The 14,181-nt window shown below is 33.3% G+C and overlaps 2 protein-coding genes across 2 annotated transcripts; both read right to left on the bottom strand.

Annotated features, from left to right (window-relative positions):
• Nucleotides 1–1,138: 1,138 nt before the first annotated feature.
• Nucleotides 1,139–9,788, bottom strand: LOC135845173 (uncharacterized). Its single transcript, XM_065363638.1, has 20 exons — nt 9,445–9,788; nt 8,890–9,036; nt 8,645–8,795; nt 8,374–8,559; nt 8,083–8,285; nt 7,835–7,985; nt 7,537–7,718; nt 7,287–7,422; nt 7,031–7,157; nt 6,270–6,411; nt 5,330–5,515; nt 4,732–4,878; nt 4,171–4,321; nt 3,910–4,095; nt 3,604–3,800; nt 3,339–3,498; nt 3,041–3,228; nt 2,674–2,815; nt 2,403–2,535; nt 1,139–1,345 (listed from the first exon to the last, which is right to left on the bottom strand). The coding sequence occupies exons 1-20, from the start codon at nt 9,637–9,639 to the stop codon at nt 1,192–1,194; spliced, it is 3,264 nt and encodes a 1,087-aa protein (XP_065219710.1). The 5' UTR covers nt 9,640–9,788; the 3' UTR covers nt 1,139–1,191.
• Nucleotides 9,789–9,847: 59 nt separating this feature from the next.
• Nucleotides 9,848–13,571, bottom strand: LOC135842708 (juvenile hormone esterase-like). Its single transcript, XM_065360293.1, has 10 exons — nt 13,200–13,571; nt 12,764–12,910; nt 12,520–12,670; nt 12,246–12,431; nt 11,953–12,155; nt 11,700–11,850; nt 11,399–11,583; nt 11,151–11,286; nt 10,896–11,022; nt 9,848–10,274 (listed from the first exon to the last, which is right to left on the bottom strand). Exons 1-10 carry the CDS (start codon nt 13,392–13,394, stop codon nt 10,130–10,132), a joined length of 1,626 nt encoding a protein of 541 aa, XP_065216365.1. The 5' UTR covers nt 13,395–13,571; the 3' UTR covers nt 9,848–10,129.
• Between the last annotated feature and the right edge of the window lie 610 nt (nt 13,572–14,181).

A 14,181-nucleotide genomic window follows, 5' to 3' on the forward strand; every position in this document is an offset into this window, starting at 1 on the left:
ACCTATATCATAATTTGTTCAATAAAATACAGATACACAAATATCTAATTAAAGACGTAGGTAACTACGTATGATTTTACACACTCATTTAAAAATTGGTATAGGTATCTATGTACTAGTAAATGGTTACAATTTCTGTTTATTTCTGAGCCACACAAGTAGGTACCTATCTACTGCACATGTTACCGTTAAGGTTAAATCATTACGACAAAAGTGTTGGTATAATTCGTGTTTTTTGCACACTTTAACTGAGTAATGTGTAAAATACCTAGTTATTGTATGAAAATCGAACACTATGAAAATAAATGAAGTGGAATGTAAGTGGATTGCAAATCCGAGGTGACGAGTTGAAAAAGTGTACTCTCTAAATTTAAAGCAGTCAAATTTCACTGCTTAGCAGTCACGACATTTTGCCTTTTTAAAGCAGTAGTTTTTTTTACTGCAAAACAGTGAAAAATTACTGAATTGGTTAGTCAAAATGATTTTTTACTGACCAATTCAGTAATTTTTCACTGTTTTGCAGTAAAAAAAACTACTGCTTTAAAAAGGCAAAATGTCGTGACTGCTAAGCAGTGAAATTGACTGTTTCAAATTTAGAGAGTACTTATTTTTTCAAACATTTGGTGTCTCAAACTATTTGTCACACGATCACATCAAGTTAAAAAATAAGTCCAAAATCATCAATTTTTGTAAGTTTTAACTTGTAAAAAATACGATTTTCAGCTCGTTGCCTCAGATTTGTGATTCAGCATCCCTAATAATCAACTCGAAATGTTGAACTTGCGACAGGGTTAAATTTTCAGCAGTCGAAGTTGATTACAAACGCGTTCTTCAGCGATTCGAAATTCGCTGGAGAAATCTCAAATTCTTCAGAAGGCTCCGGGTGGACCCAAAAATGGAAGTTTCGAGAATGTCGTCGCCTCACAGATTGCAATCCACTTGAATTTAAATTAATTTCTTTTCATAATGTAAAGTATGCTAAAAAAAAAAATGGGAGTAAAGTGTGCTCTCCGAGGAAAGTTTTAAATCATAGATATGTTTTCTTTGCTTAGAATTTTCAAATAAATTGAGTGCAATTTTTTCCAAGGTCTTATAAAACGTCAAATCAAATATTGTAAAATTAAATAAAAGCTTCAAATATTGTAAATTGATCAATTTTATTTTCTCCAGGTATTTAGGTGTTCATCCGTTTTATTTGTCTGTCAGTAAGGAATCCCAAAAATCGAATCTCTCTTTGAATAAGTTTTTCTTCATTACGAGTGAATTGCTTTTGATATGCAAATATTCCATATCACTCGTTTCCACGGGTTTCCATACTTTTCCCCTCGAATTGCCATTAGGATCGCTAAAATAAGGAATGAAAAGATTAATAATCAAATGTAAGTAGGCACAAATAGGCTTTTATACCTATATAGGTCTATCATATTTCATGTTGAATAACTATACTTATTTTAAGGTAAGTTAGGTAGGTCTCATGTGTTTGAAAGACTGGTTCTAATATGAAATAATATTTCTTAGATATTTCATGTTGGAAAGTCTATTTTCTGGGAACCCATATGGTCCACCTCTAACTAAGGAATTTCGGTTGCTTAATCGCAGAATGGATACGCAGTTAATCGGTATGTTCTGGCTCCTCAATATTTTGTTTGCATTTTACTGTAGTTCTTTGGTGCAAAATTCGAACACCAAAAATTCAATTTTTGCTATTTTTTTCATCATGAGCGCTACAGAACTGCTCAAAATGAATCGAAACCATTTTCAATCGATTTGAGGCGTCAAAAATAGAGTAAGTAAATGAAAATTTTCTGCTTCCTAGGTAAATTCGGTAAAATATTGATTTTTTTCACATTTTAAGCTCATTGATTTTCAAAAATTCACCAAAAATTATAAAATGCATCTTTGGAACTTGAAGTTTTGACTGGTGTTGTAATTTTTTATGCTCTTCGATTTAAAATTTTGTGCGGTTTGAAAATTTTTTCTGCAAGTTGAGATAACCTTCCTTTTAAGTTGTAAATATTTTATTAAAAATAATACTTATGTATTTTGAAAGGCACTTTTGACACGAGCTAAAAATGTGTAGGTAAGTATGTACTTGGGACTTGGGTATTTTTCAATACCTATTTTGCATTTTTTGAAAAATTTATGATTTCTAAAAAATACCTTTTTTGATTTAGTGAAAAAAATGGCTTATAAACGTAATTTTAGTCATTAATTTTTTTCAATAAATTCTTTTAAAAGATTGGGGAAAATTCAAAATTGCAAATTTTTCATTTGGGAATTTTTTTTTTAATGAGCAAAATTAGAAAAACTTATTAACTAAAAAGCTTTCCCATTGAATGCATTATATTTTTATAATATCTAAGTATATCAATCAGTATACCTTAACTGATATGAGTACTCACTTTGAGATGGCGAAATTTGCCCAGAATCTTACTAAATTTTCCGATACATTTTTATCTTCAAGCGTCCAAGTAGCTTCCAATTTTTCATCACGAAATAACAAAGGAAGCTCGTCAGCATGACCGACGATGGAACCTGTGGCACATTATAATTCAATTTTGAAATCTACTTACTTGTGAATTTGTGGTAGGTATACATATAGGTACCTAGAATTCGTATTATAAATACCTACGCACGAACAAAAGTATTTTCGAATACGATACCTTGACTTACCAATTTTGACAGACGAATTCAACATTCGCTGCTGCGACTTCGCAGATGAACTTACGTAATCGTACAAATATGCGTATTGTCGATCATTACTAGACTCTATTGTTTTTATAAAAGGATGCAGAAATAGAGAATCGGTCACCATCTGTGGAACATTCACATCGTTACTTATTTTACTACATATTTCCATATTGGCAGGATAGTGTGACGGTTGTTCCTATTTTTCGTTTTCAAAAACTGAAATGTTGACGAATAATCAACAAAATATTTTGACTCACTTCATACCTATAGCTACCTTCACCTATCCATTCAAGATGCATACTTGGGTACATGAAAAAATGAATGCAGATAAGGTAGGTATATACATTACATCAACAAGCTTCAACGCTGTATCCACTCCTATATCCTTGGTACCAAAATAATATTTCATAATTTTTTTAGTCAGATCATCTCTACGCTCTTGTCCGACCGTATACGCGTACTGATTCATCATTGGTAAAAGAATCATTTTATCCGTGTTGACAATTTTTATCAATGAGCCACCATTTAGCAAAAGTTCTACAAACATATTTCAAAATAAAAAATTGTTTAAGTATTCATGAATGATACAAATCAACTCATTTATACCTATATGTAAGTATGTACCTATGCAAGTATTTTTTGCTCACTTATCACTTTAATTATCCCTTCTCCAGAATTAATGCCAGTTATCCAAGGTACCTTGGTTTGATAACTCGTCTTGCTTGGTTGTTGGGTCAAGAATGGTTGATATTTCACTTTTGATTCGATCATAGGCCTAAATAAACAATCAGGTTCGGTATCCCAAATCTACAGAATCATAAATATAATATTTTTAAAAAAATCAAAATAAACGCAAATGATTTCACGAGTATTGTCACAGCAATAAAAATCCACTGAAGGATATCAACTTGCGTATAATGATTTCTCCATGTTGAAAATATGTTCGGCTGGTAGACTTTGGAGGCATTTTAGGACTTCGTTATTATCTTTGTGAGAACAACCGGAAATTTTTGCTAGAGCCGATGAAATTATTTCAGCGTTTCCTTCTTCGTGATGAGACCAAGGAGCTAGTGCACTACCGCTTTGCATAATAGCTTTTTGAAACAGGCCTGAAAAAGAAAAAAAATTGTTCGTAAAATCTAAGGTACCTATACCTACTTATTTTGATTGTCACTGCTATTTTTTTTTTTTTTTTTTGTGTAAAGATTATCTACCTACCTTTGCTGAGCGGAGAGAACATGTGTAAATGAACACAAGCTGAGCCAGCACTTTCGCCTAGTAACGTCACATTATGAGGATCGCCGCCAAATAGCGCTATATTTTTGTTAACCCAGTTCAACGCCAGAGATTGATCTTTCATGCCGAAATTGCCGCTGATTTGATCGTTATTCATACCGAGAAATCCTAACAGTCCATAAAATTACGATTATCGTTTGATGTTGTTTGAAAATAAGACGATGGTGTTGGATTAAGATTTACCAAGAGATCCCAATCGATAGTTGAGATTTACAAAAACCACATCGTAATCCATGAAATAATCTGGATGGTAACCAGTTCCAGTGCCAATTTGAAATCCTCCACCGTGAATGCCCACTATTACCGGTGCTTTTCCAGAAGGTTTGAATAAATCCTGCAATAATATTGAAATGTGAAATGACATGCAGGAAACCTTTACCAATGAGAGCTTCAATTTACATATTTCCATACAAGAGCTTCAAAAAAAAAAAAAAAAACTTAAACAACTTCTATTATGTAAATAAAAGAGGGCCTCGTTGTTGTTGTTGGGACTTTTTTTGATTTCAGCTGATATCAAAGTCTAAATTTTTTCGAAAAATAACTCATGTTAAAACAGCTTTATTCATTTTTTAGAAGGACGACCATATTTGGCAGCTGGAATTTTGGCTATGAATTGTCAGTAAAAAAAGTTTTGAAAAAACACAAATCCAAATAAGAGTTGAATTTCCTAGACAAACTGAACTTGCTGGATGAAGAATTATTAGCATAAGTAGGTACACAATACACATGAAATAGTTTACCAACATTTGGCACAAAAACATTCAAATAAAGGCAGTCCTCTTGCCCAATGGCACGACTGCTCAGATCGAGAAATCTTTCTGGTTGAATGCACTTAGGTGGCGGGTTTGAAGCATCCTTAATGCCGGTCCAATTTTTTACAGCTACTGGCTCCTTTAAACAAGCAATTTTTGAACGTGAAATCAATATTTATTTAATACTCCTCAATTTGCTCGATGTTTCATGATGTTTGTTTTAATTATTCAAACAAGTGTATTACCTTATGTAGATTTATTCAAATTTTTCGAAAGAATGCGGATAACGTGTTTACCTACCTTGGACGATTTTAAATCGTCTTCAAGTGTAAACTTGTAAATTTTGTGTTTCATCCCAATTTTTACGTTTGTTTTCCCCTCCTTTCTCCTTCCTTCCTTCCTTTCACCAGTCAGTTTCTACTTATAAAATACGAGTATTTATCTCCCTATATTTTTAAGATCCTCGATTTCTAGAGAGGTTTGAAAAATTTGCAAATGCGATAATGCAATGAAAAAAAAAATCTAAAAATCTTCAATCCTTAGCTTTTGAAGAACATCTTCCGCATAAAACTTGAAGAATATTTATTTACCTTAAATCGCAGCTTTCCCACGGGTGGTTCCGCATAAGGAATACTGAAAAATTTCCTGAATAAACGTCCATTTTTTGATGTTCCGGTAGTTCCATTAATAAAACCACTTTGCAATCTTACTAACGAATCACAATTTACATGGATGATCAACGCTAACGAGCAGATTACGACGCACAAACTCGTATTCATTTTTTAAACTTTTTTACTCATTGATGAAGATACCGCAATTAATTTTAGAACAGTAATTTTGTATGCGTTTTCGATCTGAGCTTGGAAAATTATTTCGTTCGAGAATAACGATAGCCATAAAACTGAAAAAATGTGTAGGTAATTTGAAGGAAAAAAAAATCAGGTGATTGAGTCGTTCGCGAACGGGATCATTTTGCATACAAATAATTCAAATTTGCGAGTAATAGAGGTACAAACTGCAAAATATTTATCTATTCTTATCATAGCCTATTGGCCATTCGCCTAAAATCAATGCTGTGAATATCATGGGTTATCAAAATCACTCTATTTGCCTAGTTATGCTACAACTAAACTCGAATTTTTAAATTTAATCGCATGTTTTGATTAGATAAGTAAAGCATCATTTGCAAGGTCGATCTTATGCAGATGAGACCAATTAAGAACGAAATGTGCTTACTTAATTAGAAGCGAGATAATCCAAAAATCATATCGTTTATTGAACAAATATACCTACGATACAATCTAATGGAAAACTATTCTACATAGGTATCAAATTCACATATAGGTACATTTTTTCAACCATTTTAAAAAATGAAAAAATTCGTAAAAGCTGATGACTTCACTGGGTGATTCCAAAAGTGTGTCATACAAATATATTCGGCTAAGGTGGCCAAACTACTCATACTAGGAAACAATCTTAACTTGGAATTTGTTTCACAAATTTATTTAGTGTTATAATACTGTGTGATCATTTTAAAGATTCCCAAAAATCAGATCTCTCTTTAAGCGTCTTTTTTTCCATTATGAACGAGTCACTTCTTATACGCAAAAATTCAATATCTTCTGTTTCTACTGGTGTCCATATTTTTCCTCCAGAAGGTCCATTGGGATCACTGTAACAGTTAACAGATGGGTACTGATTGTCTGTTTGCTTATATAGCGTCCAGACTGCATGACGAGAATTTTTTGAATATTTTTCCAAGCTTTTAAAAGTCAGGCTCAACATGAAGAATAGATCAATTTTTGTTTCTACGAGTAAGTTTTCAAAAAACATGTCTATGTCAAAATTCGGATAAATTCTCAACATAAAAGTCAGGCTTTTTTAAAATTTTCCTACTCTTTCTGTCTATTTCCAAAATCACAGCATTCTTCACAATTTTCATTACCTAGCTGTTACTCGTAGATAAATACGCTGAGAATGTGTGAGGAAGGAGATAGGTACCTACAAGTAAGTAATAAACAAAATTTTGTTACAAAAATCTTCACCAAACAATGCGTCTTGACGTATAATTTTTAGCAAAAAAAAAAAATAAACTTTTTCCAACTACCTATTCAAAATTTTTTGAGGATTTTTCGATTTTCAGGTCAACTGGGGAGTGGAAAGTTTAAGCCATGAGAAAATATAAAATGGCCTTCTTAAGGCTTTACACATACGTACATTCAACAATTCCTCTCTCATCTCCTTTTCAACTTTCAAGAAATTGCTGAAATCTTTTACGAGACTACACTTACGTGAAGATGACGAAATTAGTCCAAAATTGCACTAAAGATTCCGATATTTTTTTATCCTCTGGAGTCCATTTAGCTTCCAATTTTTCATTGCGAAATAATAAAGGATGTTCTTCGGCATGATCAGAGCCTTGAAATAAACAATTTAATAATTTGTAGTAATAAATTATCACTATCAGAGCAAAATAATATGAAAATGAATACTGGGAAATATTTTCTTATCAGCACTCAGCATATGATTAGTTAGGTAGGTACTCACCTAGATTTTTTGTCAAATTTGTCGCAGGTCGCCATGAAAATGACCCTTTAAAATCATATAAGTACACGTATTGACGATCATGACTTGATTGTACAGATTGTACTAAGGGATGGAGGAAATTATAATCTGTTACCATCTAGAAAAAAATGTCAAAAAAAGAGCTAGGTCATAATACAAATAGGTATTATTGCCTACCTTATAGCATTTTTTCAGCTTGTAAAGTAGGTAAATTTTATGAAAATTTATGTACATTGACAAAGTTCAACGTCAAATCTGATCTTGAATCATTGGCATTGAAATAAAAATCTATAACTTTCTGAGTTGCATTATCAACATTATCATGTATATGCTGAGGCAAACGTTCATCTAAAGATGATAATAATTGTTCTCTAGTGTTTTCGACTTCCGACAATGGTCGTTTGCCTAATGAATCTAAACAAGCCAAAATGATTTCATTAACATAAAAATCCCATTCTATATCAATTTTTCTTCGCATCCATTCAAGTATGTAGATGAATACAAATTTTTAGTAATGAATATATACGTACAGAATGCAAACATACATCCATCACAAGAGTTTATGCCGATGATCCATGGCACAAGGGTTTGATACGTAGTTTTGGAAGGTTTCTGCGGCAAAAATGGTCGATTATTCACATTTGATTCGACGATAGGCATGTTTATGGGACTATTGTTTATCTAAAAACATGAATTTTTACTTTTAGTAAAAAATACTTGTTGAAAAACGATGACTAATGTAGCGAAAAGAAGATTGGGAAATATTAGGTAATATAACTTGTGGAACTAGGGAGTCTCCCATCTTGATAATATCTTCAGCTGGTATACGTTGCAGACATGATAATGCTTTGGCAGAATCTTTACGGAAACATCCAGCAATGAGTAAAAATGCCGTCGTGATTGCTTCGCCATACCCTTCTTCATGTTGAGCCAAATGAGTAAATGCACAACCGCTTTGAATGATCGCTCTCTGAAACAGCCCTACAATGGAAAAGAAAGAAAACAATTTGCCAGTATGAAATTTTCAATCGTGATTTTTCTCATTTTATTCAATTCAATTAGTGGTTACCTTTGCTGAGAGGAGAGAACATGTGCAAGTGTATGGACATTGCTCCAGCGCTTTCGCCAAGCAACGTTACAGAATTAGGATCACCACCGAACTTTGCGATATTCTCTTTAACCCATTGTAACGCCAATGTTTGATCTTTCAGACCGAAATTACCGCTTATTTGGTCGTTGTTTAAGCCAAGGAAGCCTTTAAGTAGGTATAGATAATAAGATAGGAACATCTTCCTTCGTACAAACATAAATAAATAAATAGGTGATTAATTTTCATATACCAAAAGCACTCAAACGATAGTTGAAGTTTACAAAAACGACATCGTGGTCCATGAAATAATCAGGTCTGTATTTGATTCCTTCACCATGTATGAATCCTCCTCCATGAATTCCAACAATTACTGGGCTTCTACGTGAAGTATTGAATAAATTCTGAAGCATTTTCACAGCGATCATGAGAACAGTCAGTATGAATAATTTCATTTTACTAGGGAAAAGCAGGTGTAAATACGAATAGTTTGCTTACATTTGGTACGAAAACGTTCAGATAAAGGCAATCTTCTTGTCCAATGATGGGACTGCTGAAGTTGAAGAATCCCTTGTGTTGAATGCACTTTGGTGGAGGTTTAGAAGCATCTTTCACATTGGTCCACGATTTAGCTGGTACCGGATCCTTGAAGCAAAAATTCCTGGATATTTAGGCGTTTATGATTCGAGTTTCCTATCTTTAAGTAGAGAGGACAGGGGTGAATATTGAGACACCCAATTTTAGTTTCATCCTCTTATTGACTAAGCGAGCAGAAATCAGGGAGAGTGTTTACCAACTACCAAGATGCCTATAAAACTTTATTCAAAATTCGTAATTTGCAGTTTGATTGCTCAATATAAATTGGCTAAGTAATGAATTAAGTAGGTATGTGGTTAAGTACGACAGAAAAAATTTTTCAAGTAGTCAGGTAGCCATTCTGACTTTGTATACTTGACTTTTGAACTGGTTTCTATAGCTATAATAGAAATATAATTGGCGAACACAATAAATACCAACAAAGTAAGTAAACACCTATTCTACTATGTGCCTTACCTTAAAACGTAAGCTGCCTACAGGTGGTTCTGCATATGGAATTCCATAAAACTGCTGAAATAAACGCCCATTTTTAGTTTTTCCAACAGTACCATTAATTACACCATTTCGCAAGTCCAGCAAATCACCATTTATTTCGATTATAAATAGTAATAAAAACAAACACAAATTCGCGATCATTTTAAATTCATCCATGATGCGTCGGTAGGTATTTGAAACAAGGAAATATCACGAACAGGTATGGAGGTACAGGCGGATGTCTAACAAAAGAGTATGTAAACACATTTGAATTTTTACCTTTAATCGTATTTTTGGATTAGATAAGTAAAGAATTATTAGCAAGGTTGATCTCTTATGCAGATGAGACCAATTAAGATTGAGATGTGTTTAATTAGAAGCGAGATAATCCAAAAATCATATCGTTTATTGAACAAATACTTACAATACAATGTAATGGGAAATTATTCTACATAGGTACTTTGATATCTAATTCACGTATAGGAAGGTACATTTTTTCAACCATTATAAAAAATGAAAAAAGTCGTAAAAGCTGACTTTACAGAGTCATTCCAAAAGTGTGTCAAATATTCGGCTAAAGTGGCCAAACTACTCATACTAGAAAACTGTCTTCATTTGGAATTTGTTTCGCAAATTATCTATATTGTCATGTCTCTATGATCAATGATCATTTTAAGGATTCCCAAAAATCAGATCTCTCTTTAAGCGTCTTTTTTTCCATGATGAACGAGTCACTTCTTATGCGCAAAAATTCAATATCTTCTGTTTCTACTGGTGTCCATATTTTTTCTCCGGAAGGTCCATTGGGATTACTGTAACAGTTAACAGATAGGTACTGATTGTTTGTTTGCTTAGCGTCCAGAGGTCCAGACTGCATGATGAGAATTTTTTGCATTACTATTTTTTCCAAGCTTTTACATGTCCGACTTAACATGAAGAATTGATCAATTTTTTCTCCAGTTTTCAAAAAACATATCCTTGTCAAAATTCGGATAAATTCTCGACATCAAGTCAGACTTTTTTCCCCCTATAGTCTTTTCTATTTCCAAAATCATAGCTTTTTCACTATTTTCATTAGGTAGGTACCTATCTGTGAGATAAATACGCTGAAAAATGTGCGAGGAAGTAGATACCAGTAAGTATATTATTAAAAATAAAGCAAAACGACATTTTGTCACAAAAACCTTCATTAAAACCATGCGTCTTATTAGCGTATAATTTTTAGCAAAAAAAAAATAAACTTTTCAATATTTTTTTAAGAATTTTTCCATTTTTAGATTAATTGGGGAGTAGACAGCTTGAGACATGAGAAAATTAAAATGACCTTTTTCAAGCTTTACATACACATTCAATGATTCCTCCTCGCTCTCCTTTCAAGTTTTCAAAAAAAATTCTGAAATCGTCCCTGAAGTCTTTTACAAGGCTACACTTACGTGAAGATGGCGAAATTAGTCCAAAATCGCACTAAAGATTCCGATATTTTTTTATCCTCTGGGGTCCATTTGGCTTCCAATTTTTCATTGCGAAATAATAAAGGAAGTTCTTCGGCATGATCAGAGCCTTGAAATGAACAAAAATATAATTATGTACCTAATAAGTAATATATTAAGTGCAAAATGATACGAAAATGAATACTGGGAAATATTTTCTTATTCACTCATCAAATAATCATTTAGGTAGGTACTCACCTAGATTTTTTGTCAAATTTGTCGGAGGACGCCATGAAAATGATCCTTTGAAATCATAAAGGTACACGTATTGACGATCATGACTAGATTTTACAGATTGTACTAAGGGGTGGAGGAAATTATAATCTGTAACCATCTAAAAAAAAAAATTAAAAAGGTATTACCTAGGTACCTATAGCATTTTTTCAGCTTGTATAGGTAAATTTTATGAAAATTGTCGCATAATTTATGAAAGTTCAAGTACATACATTAACAAAGCTCAACGTCAAATCTGATCCTGTATCATTGGCATTGAAATAAAAATCTGTAACTTTCTGAGTTGCATTATCAACATTATCAAGTACATGCTGAGGCAAACGTTCATTTAAAGACGATAATAGTTGTTTTCTAGTGTTTTTGACTTCCGACAATGGTCCTGCTTTACTGAATGAATCTAAACAAGCCAAAATGATTTTATTAACTTTATAAAAAGTCCCATTCATATCAATTTTTCTTCGCATCCATTCAAGTTGAATGCAAATTTTTACTAATGAGTATACGAGTACGTACAGAATGCAAATATGCATCCATCGCATGAGTTTATACCGATGATCCATGGTACAAGGGTTTGATATGTAGTTTTGGAAGGTTTCTGCGGCAAAAATGGTCGATTATTCACATTTGATTCGATGATAGGCGTGTTTATGGGGCTATTCTTTATCTGAAAACATAAATACGTTTTTAATGTTGGAAAAGAATATTTGGGTACAGAAAACTGGCAAATGTAGCGAAAAGAGTCTAGGAAAATCTCAATAGGTATAACTTGTGGAACTAGGGAGTCTCCCATCTTGATAATATCTTCAGCTGGTATACGTTGCAGACATGATAATACTTTGGCAGAATCTTTACGGAAACATCCAGCAATGAGTAAAAATGTCGTCGCAATTGCTTCGCCATACCCTTCTTCGTGTTGAGTCAAATGACTAAATGCACAACCGCTTTGCATGATCGCTCTTTGAAACAGCCCTATAATGGAACAGAAACAAAATAATTTGCCAGTATGAAATTTTCAATCGTGATTTTTCTCAGATTTTTAATTCAGTAGTGGTTACTTACCTTTGCTGAGAGGAGAGAACATGTGCAAATGTATGGACATCGCTCCAGCGCTTTCTCCAAGCAACGTTACAGAATTAGGATCACCGCCGAACTTTGCGATATTCTCCTTAACCCATTGTAACGCCAGTGTTTGATCTTTCAGTCCGAAATTACCGCTTATTTGGTTGTTGTTCAAGCCAAGGAAGCCTTTAAGTAGGTATATAGATAATAAAATAGGAACATCTTCCTTTGTACAAACATAATTAATAAATAGGTAGGTATTTAATTTTTATACCAAAAGAACCCAAACGGTAGTTGAATGTTACAAAAACAACATCGTGATCCATGAAATAATCAGGGTTGTAGTCGATTCCTTCACCATGTATGAATCCTCCTCCATGAATTCCAACAATTACAGGGGTTTTACTTGAAGTATTGAATAAATCCTGAAGCATTTTCACATCGATTATGAGAACAGCAGTATGAATAATTTCATTTGACAAGGGAAAAGCAGATGTAAATACGAATAGTTTGCTTACATTTGGTACGAAAACGTTCAAATAAAGGCAATCTTCTTGTCCAATGATGGGACTGCTGAAGTTGAAGAATCCCTTGTGTTGAATGCACATTGGTGGAGGTTTAGAAGCATCTTTCACACTGGACCACGATTTAGCTGGTACTGGATCCTTGAATCAATAATTCCTGGTTATTTAGGCGTTTATGATTAATTCTCATTTGAATCAAATTTTCGATTTTCCTATATTTTGGTAGAGGGAACAGCTGGGTCAATTTGAGACACCAAATTTTAGATTCGTCCTCTTATTGACCAAGTGAGACGAAATTGGTAAGAGTAAGTATGTACTTAGAAACATATAGAACTTTACTCAAAATAAAATTGGCGAATATAAATACGAGGATATCTACAAAATACGTAAGTAGGTGTTTTGAATTTTCAATACCAAATCGGTACCTTACCTTGAAACGTAAACTTCCTACAGGTGGTTCTGCATATGGAATTCCATAAAACTGCTGAAATGAACGCCCATTCTTAGTTTTTCCAACGGTACCATTAATTAAACCACTTCGCAAATCCAACAAATCACCATTTATTTCGATTATAAATAGTAATAAAAACAAGAACAAGCTCGCGATCATTTTAAATTCATTCATGATACTTTTGTATTTTTCGACACAATGACGAAATATCACGAACAAATATGCAGGTCGTGGCAGTATAGGCGGATGTTAAACAAAAGAGTGAACATCTTTAATCAAGCAAATATTTTCAAAAAATAAAGTGTGTTACGAGTACCATCAGCGGAGGTTATCATGGTCACCTTCGTCGTTCAAGTGAACTCCCACGTGTTATCAAGACAATTTTACCCACTTTTCTTTTTTCTACCAGCTCAATGCACTTGGTTGATTAAGATGTAGGTAGTATCAATAAGGTAGTAATTATTCATAAACGAGAATGGAATGTACCTGCTCAACTCGCACGAGAATAAAGAGGCTTAGAGTATTCGATTCATCATCTTAGATGCAATGGAATTGACTAGGTATTGAAAAAAATAGACTGGCTTGACAAAGGGAAGTATCCCGAATAGCAGAAAATTTTTTGAGCCGAACAAAGATACTTAAATCAAAAGAGCATACAAAGATATATTCAGCAAAAATTCCAAATGCTAAGTGCATGTTTCGATTTTGAATAAATTTTTTAAAAATTTGTGCTGAAAATGTAAAAAAAAATCAAAATTTTACCAAATGGATCTAGAAAGTTGAAAGATCAATGACCTTGAGAAGCTAAGTAGACAGGTCATGAGGTCAATGACCTTAAAATGCCAGACAGGCAAACCTTAAGAGAAGAGACACGCAAGCAGACGACCTTGAGATGCAAGACAGTCATGTCAATGGCCTTTTAAGAAGCCAGACAGGCAGACAGACCACCTTGAGGTGTCAG

Source organism: Planococcus citri, chromosome 4 (assembly GCF_950023065.1).
Source record: "Planococcus citri chromosome 4, ihPlaCitr1.1, whole genome shotgun sequence".
Classification (NCBI taxonomy): domain Eukaryota; kingdom Metazoa; phylum Arthropoda; class Insecta; order Hemiptera; family Pseudococcidae; genus Planococcus; species Planococcus citri.

Excerpts from the sequence above, each read along its gene's own strand:
- LOC135845173 (XM_065363638.1), bottom strand. The coding sequence starts at position 9,639 with ATGGATGAATTTAAAATGATCGCGAATTTGTGTTTGTTTTTATTACTA. Across the intron at positions 7,423-7,536 it reads TGACGTTGAACTTTGTCAAT|ATGGTAACAGATTATAATTT; the intron begins GTACATAAATTT and ends ATTTTTTTCTAG. Across the intron at positions 4,096-4,170 it reads CTATCGATTGGGATCTCTTG|GATTTCTCGGTATGAATAAC; the intron begins GTAAATCTTAAT and ends ATGGACTGTTAG.
- LOC135842708 (XM_065360293.1), bottom strand. The coding sequence starts at position 13,394 with ATGAATGAATTTAAAATGATCGCGAGCTTGTTCTTGTTTTTATTACTA. Across the intron at positions 11,287-11,398 it reads TGACGTTGAGCTTTGTTAAT|ATGGTTACAGATTATAATTT; the intron begins GTATGTACTTGA and ends TTTTTTTTTTAG. Across the intron at positions 11,023-11,150 it reads AAATTTGACAAAAAATCTAG|GCTCTGATCATGCCGAAGAA; the intron begins GTGAGTACCTAC and ends GTTCATTTCAAG.